General features: G+C 42.3%; 1 protein-coding gene across 1 annotated transcript in view; it reads left to right on the plus strand.

The window, feature by feature from the left end:
• Prkca (protein kinase C alpha) overlaps positions 1–18,231 on the plus strand; it is a 377,074-nt gene that overhangs the window by 302,180 nt on the left and 56,663 nt on the right. The window contains exons 6-8 of the mRNA XM_090349887.1: positions 4,830–4,986; positions 5,651–5,785; positions 6,004–6,100. Of these exons, the coding sequence (XP_090206013.1) occupies positions 4,830–4,986; positions 5,651–5,785; positions 6,004–6,100 (389 nt within the window). The remainder of the gene's footprint in view (positions 1–4,829; positions 4,987–5,650; positions 5,786–6,003; positions 6,101–18,231) is intronic.

Genomic DNA, 18,231 nt, shown 5'->3' on the forward strand with positions numbered 1-18,231 from the left:
AAAGAAGACTCACTATTGTTTTTCTGCAGAATCAGAGAAGCTTATTTTGCTTCTGCCTGGTGAGGAGTGGGATTGCAGAACTTGTTTACTCTCCATTTTGCTAGAAGGAAAGGGTAGAGGTAGGAGGGCATCACCCAGTCAGCTTGCACGAAACAATCTTGCCTTTTGAATCAAGTCCTTGTTTTGAGCCTTTGTTCTTTTTTCTGCCTTTTAAGCATAATTCACAAACAGGGGGATGCTTCGAGGGGAAATAAGGCAGTAAGAAATAGAATGTTATTTGTTAAAGCAAAACAGATCATTGGAAAAGGCCAGGATGTTGCCAGACTTAGAGGTACTTGATTTTTGTGCATCACCAAACAATGTCCCTGTGTAGTTCTGAGTCCTGAAAGGGTAAGGTTACTGTGGGTCAATGCTGACAAATCCAGTCTGCAGGCTACAGGGTTGCAGCTGGCTTCCACAAAGCCTCAAGCTTTTGTGCTTGTGGGTGGATCCTTGGGGGCCTCTCTGTGTTCCCATTTTGACCTGTAAACAGTCAGGCTCACCCCAGCTTGGCCACTCATTAGCTTTGTGTATTGAGCCGATTATTCTGCCCTTGGCCCCCTCTGCAAATGGGCTCAGCAGAAGCATCTATCTCATAATCGTACAGAGCTTAACACAGTGCCTGTGGTACTTAGTAATCTCCCTAGAAATGTGCTACCATCACTGTCATCATGTTCAGTATCTTCCTGATTACCAGAGGGCCAGGGATCTGGGTTCATCCAACTTTGCTATGTAGTCCAGCCAGCGTGCCCCAGGGAAAATCAGAGTAAGGTTAAAAACCCACAGGGGAGGAATGGAAGTGGGACAGAGGATGTTAACCTTCATCTCACTTTTTTTTTCTTTTTTTGTGGCTCATGGGGCTTGGACTTGGCCTGGGCACTGTCCCTGAGCTCTTCAACTCAAGTCTACTGCCCTACCCTTGAGCCAAGCCCCACTTCCTGTTTTCTAATTAGAGATAAGAGTCTCAGGTTCTTTTGTGCCTGGGCTGGCTTTGAACCTTGACCCTCAGATCTCAGCCTCCTAAGTAGATAGGATTGCAGGCGTGAGCCACCATGCCCGACTTCATCGCACTTTTATGTTAGGAGGTGAACTCCTGGTGCTTATGCCTACCATTATGCCTTATAATTAATGTTACAGAGACTCTCTGGATTGAGAAACTATCTGAAGTATTCTATGAATACATCAAAAATTGCACTGACTTTTTTTTTCTGAAATCTTGGACTCTTTGAAACGTTTAGAAGCTGACTATTTAACTCTAGTCTAATCTAGTGGTCTGGAAACTCCAGGGCCATATGAATTATTTATTCTGACATACTTACTCTCTTTACCCTGAGGAAATAACCCAGCCTACTGCACCAGACAGTAGGTCTGGGTGGTGGAGGTGGTAATAACACTGATGAAGATAGCAAACATTAATTTAACCCTCCTGTTTGTACTAATAGCAAATACTTATTTAATATTTCCTTTATTCCAGCTGCTCTTCTAAATTATATTTCTGTATATGTATATATGTATATATCCAGCTTCCCTTCTAAATTATATAGATCCAGCTTCCCTTCTAAGTTATGTATATCATATATACATATTTGCATATAAATGTATATATACCCCCTGTAGACACTGTTTTTTTATTTTGATTCTGGTGGTCTGTGTCTTGTATATATGTTTATCTGATTTGGGAAAGGGAAGAGGCATAACAAAATGATGAAACAAGGACAAAGGATGAACCAGTGAAACACTGATACAAGATACTAGGTTGGAAATGAACTTTACAACTTTGTGGTGTGGGGAAACATAGTGGGAGAAAAACATGGGAAGGGGTAATAATGTTCAACAAAAAATATATTCATGGGCCAGGAGTCTGGCCTAGTGGTAGAGTGCTTACCTAGCATGCACGAAGACCCAGGTTCGATTCCTCGGTACCACATACATAGAAAAAAAGCCAGAAGTAGTGCTGAGGCTCAAGTGGTAGAGCTCTAGCCTTGAGAAAGTCCAAGGACAGTGCTCAGGCCCTGAGCCCAAGGGAAGGACTGGCCAAAAAAAAATACATATATATATATATACATACTCGTTACCTTACTTATAACTGTAACTGCAGCCCCTCTGTATATCACCTATATAAGAAAATTAAGTTAAATTTAAAAAATAAAAAAGCTATAGGATAGTTGCTGGGCTGATCTTCTTGGATCCACACAGCTCTTTGGCTATGGAGCATTCCACACTATTAATAACCTCAGAATTGGCATGTCCCCCCCACTTGCAAAATAGAAGGCTTTTGGTAGCACTTGAGATGTCTTTGGAGGGTTTTGAATTGACATTAGTAAGTTACATGATGAGGAAGTTGGTCCTTTCTCAATTTTATTTCCATCTTGGATGTAACATGGAGGAAGACAGTCTAGTCTGGGGCTAGAAGATCCTTAACATTTGTTAATTTCCCCTTCTATATAGCTAAGAGAGAGCAGGTCTCATGCAACTGCATCCACCAGAAATACATAGCCCAGATTTTCTTTGTATTCCATTTGCCTTAGTGATCCTTCTTCCTTTTAAAATGTTGGACATTAGAATGTGAATGATTTTAAAGGAAAATGTCAATGACAGGTCAAGCCTGCAAGTGATGCCAAAGCATAATAATAGTTCAAGGAGCACATTCTCAAAACAGTTGTCCATGTACCGAACCCTGGCTTGGCATGAGACTGACTGGGATCTAGACCCTGGTGGCTCACACCTATAATCCTAGCTATTCAGGAGGCTGAGATCTGAAGAGCAAGGTTGAAAGCTGGTCTAGGTAGACAAGTCTGTAGGACTCTTATCTCCAACTGTTCAGCAAGACAGCCCTTTCTTGTGCTTGGAAAGTGTCCCCACTCTTGGTTTCCTTATGCTGATCACATCTGCATTTTTCCCTCCACCACTCCCCACTTTGCTTCTAGACATTCTTCCTAATCCACTCCCCCACTTTAACTTCCTCTGTTTCCTAGCCCCTCCTCCTCCTCCAGACAGAAGGAGAACTTTTATTGCTGGAAATATCCTCTAGCATTTTTAAGACCTTCAACCACTTATAAAAGTTTCACATTCTACTCTTTTCTACAGCATTTGTTTGCCAAGTCGTAAGCCTGAAACTGGAGTTTTAGACCCCCAGGACAAAACTTAAAGAGTTCCACATGTCAGATGTAGCCACTCACCCCTACCTGCCAAATAAAGAGGCATGGTAAAGAATAAAGACATTTGCCTTGCTGAGCTTAAAAACAAAATAATAATAGAGAAACACTTACTATATGATGCCAGCAACCAAGAGAAGACAATGCTTCAGCTTATCTTTAAGCCATCTTCAGAGAACAGACATGGGCTCTGGGTTTAAGTAGATAAATAATTATGAGGAGAATGTGAATGCTGTGTATCACTAACATCCCTTGTCATTCAGGGTGGGTAAAAATGGTAGCAGCTACTCTGACTGTCCATTGCCTGAGGCTTTTTCAAGTGAGGCCTTGTTACAGTGAGCATTGACACCTGGCAGGTAGTCCGGTGTCCTTCCAGAGTTCCACAGTGGCTGCAATGTGACTGAAGGAGAGACTACCTCTGGACAAGGGACACTAATAAAATTGAGGTTTTCCCCTGTTTTAGATAATCTGTGGGCCCAAGTAAGAGGTGGTACTTTTGAACACAAGCAGCTTTCAAAGAGTTTCTCTTAATTTGAAGATCTAAGCTTTTGGGGTTCTGTTTTCCATCAGAAACCGTGTTAACAATGATGAGAATAGTTATTGATCACCATGCACTTTACCTATATGAACCCATATCATCCTGGCATAGCTGGGCAGTATCGTTCTTCATTTGGGAAGATTGAACCTCACAGAGATTAAATATCTTGTTCACAGTCATAAAATGGCAGAGCCAGAATTCACATACCTAGTGCAATAGTGAACATTCTCGTTGAACAGACCCCAATTCGATTGCTTATAACTGTGATTCAGGTGTCCTGGCCCACCATGACTCAGCTCAAGATACTATTGCAGTCATTGGCATTTTTGACCACAGTCTGCTCCCATGGTGTTTGCAATTGATAACTCTTTATTTTCCATTTAAATGATAGAATCTCAGCAGGACTACAGCTTCAAATCCCATCAAGATTTTCTCTCATCACCATTCAGAAGAGAGTCACCTTAAATGATTTTATGTGCACTCTCTATCAGGGTTATAAATTGAAGATGCAAAAAGCAGTACCCACAATAATTCCACAAGTAGCAGGAGGCAACTCTGGAACTCCCAGTGACCTTCATACAGGTCTTCATTAGCTTATCTACAGCCTCAGTATTTGGCATTCCAGGGCATTCTGCCTTTTAAAAGTGTCATGTTCTCATTTTGGCATTTATTTATTTATTTATTGTTGTCATGGGGCTCGAACTCGGCCTGGGCACCGTCCCTGAGCTCTTCAGCTCAAGGCTACCGTCCTACCCTTGAGCCACTTTCCGTTTTCTAGAGGTTAATTGGAGATAAGAGTCTCAGGTCCTTTTGTGCATGGGTTGACTTTGAACCTTGATCCTCAAATCTCAGCCTCCTGACTACCTAGGATTACAGGCATATCATTTTGACCTTTAATCAGAGAGCTCTGAAGGGTTCACCAGGCACCCATAGTCTCTACCAGGGAAGATCTCTTGTTGAACATTAAGGGATTTTACTCCTCATCTTATCTCCCCTTAGACATCACACTGATGTCTTTGATTCAGCTTACTGATTCTGGGCAATGTAGGTGAAGTGAGTCTTCTCCCTGTAACATTTTTTTTCTTCTCTCTCCACAGTTCGAGATGCAAAAAACCTAATCCCTATGGATCCAAATGGGCTTTCAGATCCCTATGTGAAGCTGAAACTCATTCCCGACCCCAAGAATGAAAGCAAACAGAAAACCAAAACCATCCGCTCCACATTGAACCCTCAGTGGAACGAGTCCTTCACATTGTGAGTGCTTTCTTCTCCCCTATATCACATTCCACTCTCACGTACCTGGCACCGCCAGCCTTGTTATTAGAGATAACCAGGAGAGAAGTCTATGGCAACGGTCTCTAAACTTTGCCTCTTCTGAGACCTTCTCAGACTACTGTCATCACTTGTTTGATTGACAGTAACTTGATTGTCAGGAATTACATTATATGATAGTAGGACAGAGAACACTGACAGCAGGGAGCACAAGCTAGTAATCCTCTGTGAAGATGAGGGCTCAGAAAGCAATTTGTCTATAAACATCCACAGAGGAGGCATACTCCACTCTGTAAAGGGAAGTAGTCTATTGTCTTAGCCTTTTTGAGTCCTGTTTCCTCTACACATCTCTGAAGTTCCAGCGCCAAAGTAGTGCAAATGGCCATGAATGCATTCTAATAAAATATTATTGACAAAAAAATTGTTAATCTCTAGTCTTTGAGCTTTAATAGCTGGTTTGAGGTCTAGTATTTTGGGGAGTGTAAGAAGTGAATTGAATATACAGTTTCTCTGTCTCAGCCTCAGTTTATGAGCACATAGTATTTCCCTAGAAACCATGATGGAGCTAACCTAAGTGTGTGTGTGTGTGTGTGTGTGTGTGTGTGTGTGTGTGTGTGTGTGTGTGTGTGTGTATGGTATCTTGTAGCAAATTGAAACCTGCAGACAAAGACCGACGACTGTCCGTAGAAATCTGGGACTGGGATCGGACAACAAGGAACGATTTCATGGGATCTCTTTCCTTTGGTGTTTCGGAGTTAATGAAGATGCCAGCCAGTGGATGGTAAGAAAGCTCTGCAACTAAGCATGACTCCCAAGACACTGAGGGATACCCAAAACTGGCCTGTCTCGGGCTCTGACAGGCTGACTGGCTGTCTGGTCCTCTGTCCCCAGTCTTCTTCCACAGTGACATTTCTCAACCAGCCCCTGGCTGGCTATGAATTAAAGGAGAATTGTTGCTGAACTTATCTATAACCCTCCTTCTCTCCTGTGTCCTTAAAGGTACAAGTTGCTTAATCAAGAAGAAGGTGAATACTACAACGTGCCCATCCCGGAAGGGGATGAAGAAGGCAACGTGGAGCTCAGGCAGAAATTTGAGGTAGGGATCCCCACAGAACCATGGGCCACACTTTTCCTTTGCTTGCTTTGAAAGACAAAAGATAATTTCTCATTAGTACTCGTTTTCCTTCTTTAAAAACACAAATAACATATGAAGTCGCTTTCCTCTACAAATGGTTGGCATTAATGGTGCAGAAACGAGAATGTAGTTGATTTCTACCTAAGACATTACTAGGGGAAGACATCACTAGGGGAAGCAGCATGATCTGAATTGAGGATGTTTCTTTTTTTTTGGGGGGGGGGTAGATTCATGGGGCTTGAACTCTGGGCCTAGGCACTATCCCTGAGTTCTTCAGGTCAAGGCTAGCTACCACTTTGAGCACAGTGCCACTTCCGGTTTTCTGATATTTAATTGGAGATAAGAGTCTTGTGGAATTTCATGCCCAGGCTGGCTTTGAACCATGATCCTCAGATCTCAGCCTCCTGAGTAACTAGGATTACAGGCATGAGCCACCAGTATGGGTGAGGATGCTTCTTACATAAAGGCCTGGTATCCCTCCAAAAAGAAGGATATATTTGGAATGTTCCCTAGAAGGAATTTTCCTGTAAATCAGCAGTTATGCCTGTATCAGAGACTTTTTCTTTTCCTTTCTGAAAGCAACAGTTTTGTTGTGAGAGTTAAGTTCTGATAAATATGCCTTTGTCTTTGGGATTCCTTTTTATTTTTGCTCCACATGTTTAGAAAAAGCCAGCCTTCTGTTCTTGTTGCTATGTGGTGTCTGTGTTTCTCTTCTGCCCCAGATTTCATTGGCTACTTTTCCCCTCCTTGTCCTGCTCCCTGCTCTTTTTCTTCTCCATCCCTTCTTCTTTCAATGTACCAGACATCTCATACCATTGTGAACACTCTCTCTAAAGAGAAATCCCAAGTCACCAATTGATTAATTTTCTATTTCTTTGATGCTTTTTTTGTCTTGTTTTTATGGCTGTTAGAGTCCGTGGCACAGCCATTCTATGTTGTTGTTTTATTTCTTTTTGATTCTTTATCTTCTTTAGACTAAATAGGATTCCCTGGAATTACCCAACCCTAGCATGATGGACCCCTAAATGTGTGAGCCAGTGACGTGTTACTGAAATGTCACACTAATGAGGAAAATGATCTTATTTTCTTTCTTGTGTTCTTCCTAAGGGTACACATAGATCCAACCAGAATGTTCAGCTTATTTCATTGTACTAATAATTTCTGGCTAAAGTTGATCTTGGTGGCAGATACTTAAGGTCAAGAACTAAACACCATATGTAAATGAAACGAGTCATAGATAGAAGTGAATGATATCTGGCAGCAGGCCTTGTAGTTTATGAGATGGTAGAGAACAGGAAGGGCTGGGGTTTGCTGCTGAACTCCAGCCTTGATTGACGGTAATGGCCACTCTGTTGGGGCCAGCTATCCTTGCCATGTATATCCATGGGCCCAACACCACCAGATCTCCAGTTCTTCAAGAGACACACTAAGCACAGGTGTTCATATGACTTTGTTCTGGTTTCTTTTAATATTGGCAGCTAAGTTAAACTTAATTAAACTTACTTCATGTACATCAAACAAAAATCTACTGCTTTAGACACTGGTGGGAACCCACAAATAAAAGCCAGCCTACAGCTTCTAAAATGCAGGAGGAAAACAAAACAATTAAAGGAAATGTGTACACATACCTGTGTGTGTGTGTGTTTTTCTAAAGAATTATGTTCTTTCCAAACAAGCCTTATAATATTTAGAATTTAAGTACCAAGATGTATGTGAAGCTTTTGCCAACCATGGGCTCTTGCTCTCCTATTCCCTTCCTCCCTTCTCCTTGTTTCTCTCTCTCCTTCCCTCCCTTCCTCCTTCACTCTTTTGCTCACCCTCCCATCCTTTTCTCTCATTTTCTCTCTACCTCACATACCCATTGTCTCTTTTTACCTCATCCTTCATTTTCTGCTTTCACCTCTGCCCTACTCCATCCTGGCTGAGGACATCGGCTCGAATCCTTGGCACTTCCTTGATACTCCCCAATGCCACCCCACCTCCTTGAAGGATGGACCCTTCTACCATTGCAGGACACTGAGTACCAAGATCACTTAAATATCTCGGGCCACGTGGGAACCTGAGAAGCTCAGGAGAGCTATCCTAAACTTATCTTGTAGTTGCACATTCAGACTTCAGGTTGGGCCTTTAGGCACAGGATGCAGTTGAGGGAGGAACCGTGATAAGACATTATGGGGTATCACAGTGATGTGATCTGTGTCACTCACAGATGTGGCTTTACTGATAGAGTAATATCGACCCCCTTTTGATGCTCCTTTCTATGGCTTCCTGGTTGTAGCCTTTCTATTTCTCTGGGCAATGAGTCCAGCTTTTTATAAAGGTTGAACTTCCAAGTTTTAAAAAAATAAAAACTATGGGCCAGAGGGCCTGAGGCCAAAAACAAATTGTTCCTCTCTAGAGGCTGTATGAGTTGCCAGTTGCTGTCTCCCTCTTGGGAGAGCTGAACTTGGCAGTAGAGCACTATCCCAAGGCTGAGCAGTATTAGAGCGAGAGAGAGGGGATGGGAGAGAAAGGCCATGGGCTAAGGGTTACAGCTGTAGTCCAGCCCACCCTCCAAAGTGAGATCCATGCTTACAGCACATGCAATAAACTACACCCAACATTCTCTTTACCTAGCTTCCAGCTTGCATTTCCTAAAGTTTACTCAAGTTATGCTAGCTCATTAGCACATTTTAAACACACAACAGCAAGAGACTAGGCAGTAAGCCACTTGATCATGGTGTCATGAAAATGCTGAGAATTTCATGATGGCTGCCATGCTACATTTAACTGGAAAATTCTGGTGGAATGGTAGGCAGGTATTGAATGTGTGATGGTACTTAGTGGAGGTCTACAAATGTGAAGGATGCAATTCACTGATCATGAGAGAAAGCTATGGTCCCATGTGCCAGGACAGAAAAGCTAGAGTCTGCATTTGAGCAGCTGTGTGGGGCAGCCACCCTTTCCAAACAGGATGTCAGCTGGGATCAGGTTATAAACTCCCTCTCTCTACAATTTATATATCCTCTACTCCCTCTCTCTATCTCCATGCCTACCTCTCCCTTGCCTTTAGCCCTCAGTCCACATAGCTGCCATGCCGACTGCTTCTGTCGTTACTCCTCTCACTCCCCAACTTGATCTTACCCCAGTTGTAAGGGTCCCACCCAGCTGCACACTTCTTTCTGCAAGTCTTTGCAGGTTGAGACTCTGTACCAGGTTAGTCCTTTGAGAAGCAGGCATCTCTCTGTGACGAGATCTTTTTGGTCAGGTTATTCTTTCCACCTCCAGATCCGTTGTCCATAGAAAGCTAACCAATGTCTGTTTTACAATTCTTCCTTCAAAATCAAAAGTTCATGCAGTCTGACAAAAGAAAAATCAAAACAAACACTCATTTGTAACTCTGACCACTGTGTTAGGATTCATCTGACAGCCAGGTAGAAATCTTTTTCTAATTTAAGCAGTTGCTTCTGGAGTCCTACAGAGAGAATCATCTACAAGTGAAACTCTTGGGAGCTAAGGAAAATTCCAGGATGGCTAGAAAATCCTTTACTCTGTCATATAGAGCAGTTTATGGCCTAAAAGACTGCGCACCAGAGCCTTGCCATGTTAGCCAGGGCAGTGTCTCTGACTGCTGTGGACACTGGGTCTGTTTCTTTTCATCTTTGCCTAAAGTATGCCTGGTCTCCGCATCACAAATGAAATCATATATATTTTTACTTGTTTGGTAAATAGGTTCCAGCAGTGAATAAAACAGAGTCTCTACTTCCTGTGGGGTTTATCTGCCCTTTCTCTGGACCCTGCTTCTGATCTTTTGGGGGATGAAACAGGGAGCTTATTCAGAAAGATATGCTAGCATCCCTTTCTGTTGGGCACTTTTTCAGAACCTTTCATGGCTGCTGAGGACAGCCGGGTCCTGTTTCCCTCTGTTTGGGCCAGCTCTGCAAGCATTATCTGTAAAAGATCAGACATTGAGTGTTACAGTCTTTGCAGGCCACACAATGACTGCTAACATATTTACCTCTCTCACCATAGCATAAAAGCACTTTTAGACAAATGTGTAACTAGTGAACATGATGTATTCCAATAAAAACTTATTTATAAGATGTGGTAGACCAGATTTGTCCATGGCCTATAATTTGGTAACTTGTAGTGTAGCCATGAGCACTGGAATCAGTTCTTGATGTTGCTCTCTACAAACCATATCACCTGTCTTTTTCCATAACTGCACTGGGAACAATAGCTCTATTTACTGAAGAGAACTGTCTTAGTGGAAAGCCCCTATACCTTCCTACTATTCAAATGCTGCATCTTAGAAGCATCATCACCAGAGTAGTATTATTGTAGATAATGGCTTATTAGGAAACGATGGTTTTTAACTTCTGAGGTTTTGCTGAAGTGAATAACTTCATTTTCCACACAGTGGCCTGGCATGTTCTCTGCCTTGTAGTCTGGCCATAGTATGAAGTAGAATTTATAACATCCTTTGAGTTTTTGGAAGGAGGGGGAGAGGACCTTTTTTTTGTTTCTCTGAGCTCTTTTGTGTTGTTTGGTCTTGTTTTTTAGACAGGCTCTCTCCATGTAGTCTAGGCTCCACAGTCTCCTGCTTAGGCTTCCTGAATGATGGGATTGTAGGTGTGCCCTGCCCTACCTGACTAATTATTACCTGGCTGATAACATGGCTTTCATTGAAAACAAATGTATCATGATTTACATTCTGATGGCTTTCTGGAACATGGTACATCTATAAATTGGGAGCTGTGTGAGTGTGATATCTAGAATATATGATAACCTGTGAAACAAACAGGTGTCAGTGCTTGTCAAGAATGTAGACACTATCCCACAAGGAAAAGTCGGTTTACAATGACATTTCTCAATTCAGTCATTGGGTTTAGGGTCCTAATTAAAGACTGGAAGTGAGCACATTGGGTGTGATTAATGGGAACCACCCCAAGAATAAACACAAGTAGCCCCATAACGATAATAGCCACTTATAAGTCATTAGAGAAATGATAATGTTAAACAACAGAAATGTCATCATTGATTTATGACTAATTCCATTCACACAAAAGCCAGTATATCAAATGGTGTAGTGCTGCCATTTTGATCTTTTGAAAAATTCAAGGATGAGAATTAGCCCCATCTAGAGCTATGCCCAGGGAGTTGCATACTGTGTTCAGCTTTCTACTTAGGAAGGGAAAGGATCTTCCCTCTCTTAAAAACAGTTCTAGGGTTTCTTACAGCTACTTGCAGTTTTATCACTATAGTTATTAAGGAACTTGCAAATCTTTGTCTTGTGTCTGTCAGTCAGTGGATTCTTTTCCTGAGCCCAAAAGAGCCAGGTCAACCCCTAAAGCTAAAGTTGCCTTAGACTTAGGAAAATAAGAGGTGGGTTCAGGTTTCTCATGGCTGTAATCCTAGCTACTTAGGAGGCTGATATCTGAGGATCTCAGTTTGAGGCCAGCCCAGGCAGCAAAGTCTATGAGACTGTTATCTCCAGTTAATCGCCACAAAGCTGGAAGTGGAGCTAATAGTAAAGGACTAGTCTTCTGTGTAAACACAAAGTAGCTTTGCCTTTCTGGGGAAAGTAAGTGTCTCACCTAAGGGCTTATAGATAACCCTCAGGCCACAGTAACTGTGCAGATAATTTAGGAAACAGTAATACTGAACATTGATGGCTGAAGGATTTCATTTGAAAGACTTCTTTTAAGAGATTCTGTACAGAATCCCTTGTTCAGATCTAACACTAGTTGTCAGCAAAATGGCAGAAGGGGGGTTTCTATCACCAACCCTTTTGACAATGACTGAGGGATAAGGGTCCTTCCGTAGAAGTCTAGTTGTCTGGCCGAAAAAAAAAAATCCACCAGTGTTTAGGTGAAAAAAAAAATCCATTGGTAGGTACACTGAAGAGAATAAGAGCAATTTTACATTATTGTGCCATCCATCTCTAAGGCAGTATAGTCAAAACACAAGAGAGACCCTCGTGGGGAAATGAGACCATGAATAGTGAATTAGCTCCTGGCTCCTCCAGCCAGATGGGCTGGAATGGTGCCCAGAAGATCTATTCACCTCGCCCAGGTTACTGACATCTGCAGAGCTAAGAGGCTGGGAGCAGAGAAGAAAAGGCCCTGAACTGCTCTGTGACCCTACTAAGAAAACCCATCCAGGATCCCCTAGCTGGCTACAAGCACCTCACACATATGCAAAAAACAGATGATATATGTATCTTCATACTTTTTATTCTTTGTGACTATTCAGAGCGATGCCAGGGTCAAAGCCAAGCTAAATGGAGGGCCATGAAGGGACTGTTTGGTGGCAGTTGTGCTATAGATAGATCCAAACTGTAAGGAATGTGGCCCTGGAGAAGCTGCCAAGTGCCTTCAGCTCTTCCTGGGTGTATCTGTTTTTATTTATTCAAGAGAAACATTTGGAGATTATCTTACTGATTAGCAAATTAATCGGATCCAGTGCTGGGATGGTTAAGTACTTAAATCCATGGAGATGAGACTTGGTTGCTAGGTTATATGTGGAACGATCAAACAAGGCACTTTTCTCTTCTTTATTCTTGTGGAAATTGGATTTTTTGAAAGCCTTGTTGTCTTTGAAGACTTTATCTAATTCACACTGTTCTTCTCCGATGAGCAAAAGAAAAAAGAAATAGTGCACTGGAGACCCTCAGATAAATTGTAGCTATTTGTTGATTTGATCTGCCGGGCTATGGTTACTATGGAAACTTGAGGACTTTCAAATGACCTTTTAGACTCAAAACAGAAAATCAATTTGCCCCAATATGTGTTCTGGGGGGAGTGGGAATGTTAAGGTCCCTAAATAGCTACTTAATTACTTCCTGAACTGTGAGGTGTTAAGAGTGGGGGGAGCTCTAGTAAATGTACACCAATTGACAGATTTTTTTATTTTTTTTTGGCCAGTCCTGGGGCTTAAAAGTCAGGACCTAGGCACTGTCCTTGAACACTTTTTGCTCAAGGCTAGCACTCTGCCACTTGAACCACAGCACCACTTCCGGCTTTTTCTGTGTATGTAGTACCCAAGGAATCGAACCCAGGCCTTCGTGTATGCTAGGCAAACACTCTACTTTAGGCCACACTCCCGGCCCCAGATATATATTTTCTTTTATTTTTATTAAAGAATTTATTAACATTGATTTTTTTTTTTTTGCCAGTCCTGGGCTTGGGCTCAGGGCCTGAGCACTGTCCCTGGATTTTCTCAAGGCTAGAGCTCTACCATTTGAGCCATAGCACCACTTCTGGCTTTTTGCTATGTTGCTATGTATGTGGTACCGAGGAATCAAACCCAGGTCTTCGTGCATGCTAGGCAAGCACTCTACCACTAGGCCAAACTCCCAGCCCTAATATTGATTTTTACATCATGTTTCAAATGCCATGTTTAACAAACAAGTATTCAAGAAGGGACTCTATACAATCACTGACACATAGATTTTTAAAACATAATTAAAATTAAGCTGAGGGCTTGTATCTCATAGATACATATCAATATATGTAATAATACATAATGTCTATAAATAATGTCAATATATTTTTTAATGTTTGTACTTCAACGTGATTTTAGAAGCAAAGACAGATAGAAGTAGGACAACTCATTACGTGATTGTCAATAGACTTTAACACTGCCCACTTAGCTGAACAAACTCAGAGGAAGCCTCTAAAGGCAGTGGCCCAGGATGAAGATCAATCTGTTGTGTGTCCTCTTCGGGAAATAGTTTTGTTGGAAAGGGAGTAAAAAGGGTATGCATGCCACTTGTCTAATCTGTCCTGAAACACTGCAAAGAGCTTTGTGTTTGTAGTTACAGTGGTGACTTACAAATGGGTGCTGCTAGTTGAAGAAAGAGAGGAAGCCTAACACCAAATGTTAGAACAGCTGTGTACCAAGCTATGTGTCCAGGCTGTGCATCAGGACCCTGATGTACACAGAGGATAAGTGAGGACCAGGAATCTTCCAGCTACTTCTAGAAAGGACCACAGAGACCATATCCACTGGCACAAATAGAAACATGGAGATTAATCACCCACATGAGTCTCTGTGGCTCTAGGTCAATAACTTCTCTCATCAAAAAAAAAGTTAAAGCTCTTAAATTTTAAAAATAACTATTATCAGACTGCTACCCCACATCATGCTGTTCGTTGTTTTCCTAAGGACAAGTCCTAAAGAGACTGGATTGCTGCTGGAGATGGATGCTCTTGAGGGTCAGAGCTGCCGTGGCCTAGTTGGGCTATTCAGAAAAAGAGCCTCTCTGGCATCATCTGTCCAAAGCCCCCCACACTCCTACAAACCTGAATTATAATCCCTCTTATGACTTCTTATTCAGAGTTCTTGGTTAAGTTAAGGTCAACTTAATTTCCTCATTTCACTACTTGAGAAAGTGAACTTAAGCCATTATGATGGGTTTTCTTGGAGCGCAGTGAAGAGCGAGGAGACTAAGCCTGATGTGCAATACGTGATGAGCTCGTTTTTCAGTCACACAAGCTGATATTTCATTAACAGACTGATGAACAATACTTGATGAGCTGGCATTTCATTAACATTGGTTAACACCATTATGTCTCCTAATTATGTTTCACTAGTGATCTCTGGTACTTCAAAATACTGAATAGCCATATGAACCATCCAGAAATTTTTTAAAAAGAAAAACATGGTTTAAGTGAGTTTGGTTTTGAAGAACTACTTTCGATGTGTAACATTGTTAGGAGCCCAGCTGTGTGCTACCTTGGCCATGTAGCTTTAATAAATGCCCAGTTTCTCCAGTGTATTGATTGGCAGCTGGCAATATTTCACCTCAAAATTCAGTGGAGTGTTTGATGTGCGGTCATATGTGTCATAAATGCCACCAAGAAGGAAAAAGAAGGAACCTGGCCTGAAGTGGATTCATCCCAGTCCTTTCACTGTTCACACAGTGAACTCCTCCAAAGGCCAAATCAAACCTGCCACTGGGGGACCCCCAAATCACCACACACCCAAAGGCTCACCTTCCCTGTCTCCTGCTATGTTGGAGTTAACTGCCTGTCCCTTGTGCTTTCTGCCTCGCAAATGAAGCTCATAGTGTGCTGTCTGTGTTATGTGTCCTTACTAACCTGGCAATTTGTCTCCTCCCATCTTTTATAGAGATATCATGTCCATTTTTTAAAGGTAGTTCTCTTCCACTCTCTCCCTCCCAAACTGGCTAGCCACAAAATAACTTGTGTCTGTTTTTGTGGCTGCAGAGCCTCTGACTCCAGCCTGCTCTCTACTCTTGAGGATGCACTATGTGTTCTGGGGGCCTGAATCTCATGCTGTCATGTGTCTCAGTCTGGATGCCACAGCCCTCCAGTGAAGAAGAAATGATTGTGTCTTAACTCCCCAGAAGATGTATACCAGTCTCCTCTCCTTGCTTCATTTGGGGTTTTAAAACTGACTACGGAAATGTTGAGATCGCCCATCTGTGATTAACACTAACTAACTCTGTCTTGAAAGCATCCCATGAGCAGAAAAGAGTGAACCTCTAAACTGATAACTCATGTTCCTCTCTGTTAATAGAGATATGTTGATCACACATTAAGACGCATTTCCAATTTGATTTGGGCAGCCATTCACATCAGCATATGGCTGATGTGTTATATTTAAACTGCACATGTGTATTTAGATGGAAGATGTAGTATAATACATTATGGACTGAAATGATCAGATCATCTGCTATTCTTAATGCTTGGTTTAATACTTCTTCATGGATATCATTTTTTCTAATGTTTTAGATTTTTTACCCCCAACTTAATTGTTACAGCCTGATCAACCATTCTATCCCCAGACTATCTGGTGGAATTTTGCAACTTGTATGTGAGTTATCTTCAAAACTTGATCCATTATTGTCACTTCACCTGAGGAACTGGCTAGGGATGTGTAGCAGCTATGTTCTCAGTGTACTGCCTTTAGTAGCCTTAAAAGCAACTGTGGATTATAAAAGAAATTGTGCATTCATATTGCAACAAACTGGAAAATGCAAACACCTAGATGAAGAGAAAGCCAGGGGAAAACCCTATCTCTCACTCTGAGCAAGGCTCAACATATAATTCTCTCATATAAAGACACCCTAAAGAAAACATTTTTAGGAAGTGGCGCTGTGGTTCAACATGGTAGAACAATAGCCTTGAGCTGAAGAGCACAGGGACAGAACCCAGATCCCCAGAGTTCAAACCCTATGACTGACCCCCCCCTCAAAAAAAAAGAAAAGAAAAGAAAAGAAAAAAGGGTCTGAAAAGAAACCATTTTTAGATTTTTCTCATCTTTGCACATGCATATGTGTTCTCTGGAGAATTCCTCAAGAGATTAGTGGCCCAGGGAAATTGGAATGGACAAGAGAGAATGAATGATTCTTGAAGCTACAAAAACCTTGTAGAAGCCTAGTGACCAGTGCAAGTGCAAGTGAGAATTGCACTGCATAAGAATTCCACTCCACTGACCATGGCTTGAACACTTATCTCACAATGCCATGCTACTTTGGCGAGACATTCAGGAACTCACCTGCACTTGAATACATTGAGCCATCGAGTGATTCCTTTCCTCGGAGTACATTTTCCTATGTGCTCAGTTTAGTTACCCCACCATCACTACAAGAGGTAGAGACAGTTCAGCAAATAAATCACCTGCCATTCCTGCTCCTCCACGCGGCACCGCCACTCCTCTCCTCATGCCTGAGTCCTTGAACTTGCAGAAGTGTGGCCTAAACCTTGTCTGCCTATGATGTAACATACCTGAACAATATGCCTTGGTCTTTATGGCCATGTTAGAAATTCATGATTATATACCAATTAGGGGGCTGTGTTTATTTCATCACATGTGGAAAAGCTGGATGCTGGTTTGAAACAGATATGACGAAAAAGAAAAATAAAGAAAAGGAGAGATAAAGGAAAAGGCAGGATCTTGACCTAAAAAACAATAGTAATAATATGCCTAATTTTTAAAGGCAGTGGACTTTTTCCACCCAGACCAACCAGATGGGTAAACTTTATAGAAATATGTACATACATGAAAATGGAAGAATGAAATGCCCTAAAACTCTTATGAAAGGAAGGGGGCACGAGGGATGAATTGGATCAAATGTTTCATGTGCATATATGTAACTGTAGGGAAAAAAAACCTCTGCACAACTGATTTATGGTAATGAAAAAAGAACAGGACTGAGAGGTAGCCCAGCCACTCAGCCTGACATGCTTTGTGTGGTTGCCTAGTTTCTATGTTTCCTGTACCTCTTGTTAGGGCTCCAAGAACAAAACAAAAACAAAAAGACAGATCATTCTACCTGTGAGAAAATGTCACCTGTGTGCTGGGGATGCAGGCAGTGAAAATGGAATATCATTGCTCACTCACACCTTGTTTCAGAGTAGCATTGCTTGCTTGGCCATGAGCTAATCTTCACGCCTTGGCTTTTCCTGAAAATAGACTTGTCAGTAATCAGTCCATGTCTGGTCCCCAGGGACCAGTTCTCTCTGCTGACAGGCTGGGCAGAAACAAGCAGGAATGCTTTCTCTCACCACACAGCAGAGGCTCTGGGTGGGCAGCTCAAGTGCAGAACTGATGGTATGGGGAGGGAGGAGCAGAGATGGAGGAGATATATCCACCCATGGCCTTGTTTCCTATTAGGGAATATTCCTTTTGTACTCCACACTTCTGCAGGCCCCAGCAGATGATGGGGACCCATGAGGGACACAGTAATTGTCCTAATGAAGACCTTACTGACTCCTTCTTCATCTGTTAACACAACCCCATTGAGGTCCTAGCAGCTACCTACATCCAGGGGACCCCAAGAAGCATCTAGTGTGTGCCACAGCCATCTGCCTGCCTGCCTATCTCTATCATTTGAGATTCTCTGCCCTTGAGTCAACTTGCAACTTGGCTGCTTCCTGCAGAGGGGAGCTAGCTGGGAAGTCTATGCCTCTACCTTGCATGGCTCCCTCTGTCTCCAGATCTCATGGAAGCCAAGTACAAAGGTGTTTACACCATGTAGGAAGCCTCTCATGCCTCCAGACCCATGTCCATGGACAGAGACAGGCAGGACCCTTCTAGGCCTACTCTTGCCCTAGAACAAGAAAATCTGGGGATTGCTTAGC

Source organism: Megascapheus bottae, chromosome 17 (genome assembly GCF_031878675.1).
Source record: "Megascapheus bottae isolate mThoBot1 chromosome 17, mThoBot2.hap1, whole genome shotgun sequence".
In the NCBI taxonomy this organism is placed as follows: domain Eukaryota; kingdom Metazoa; phylum Chordata; class Mammalia; order Rodentia; family Geomyidae; genus Megascapheus; species Megascapheus bottae.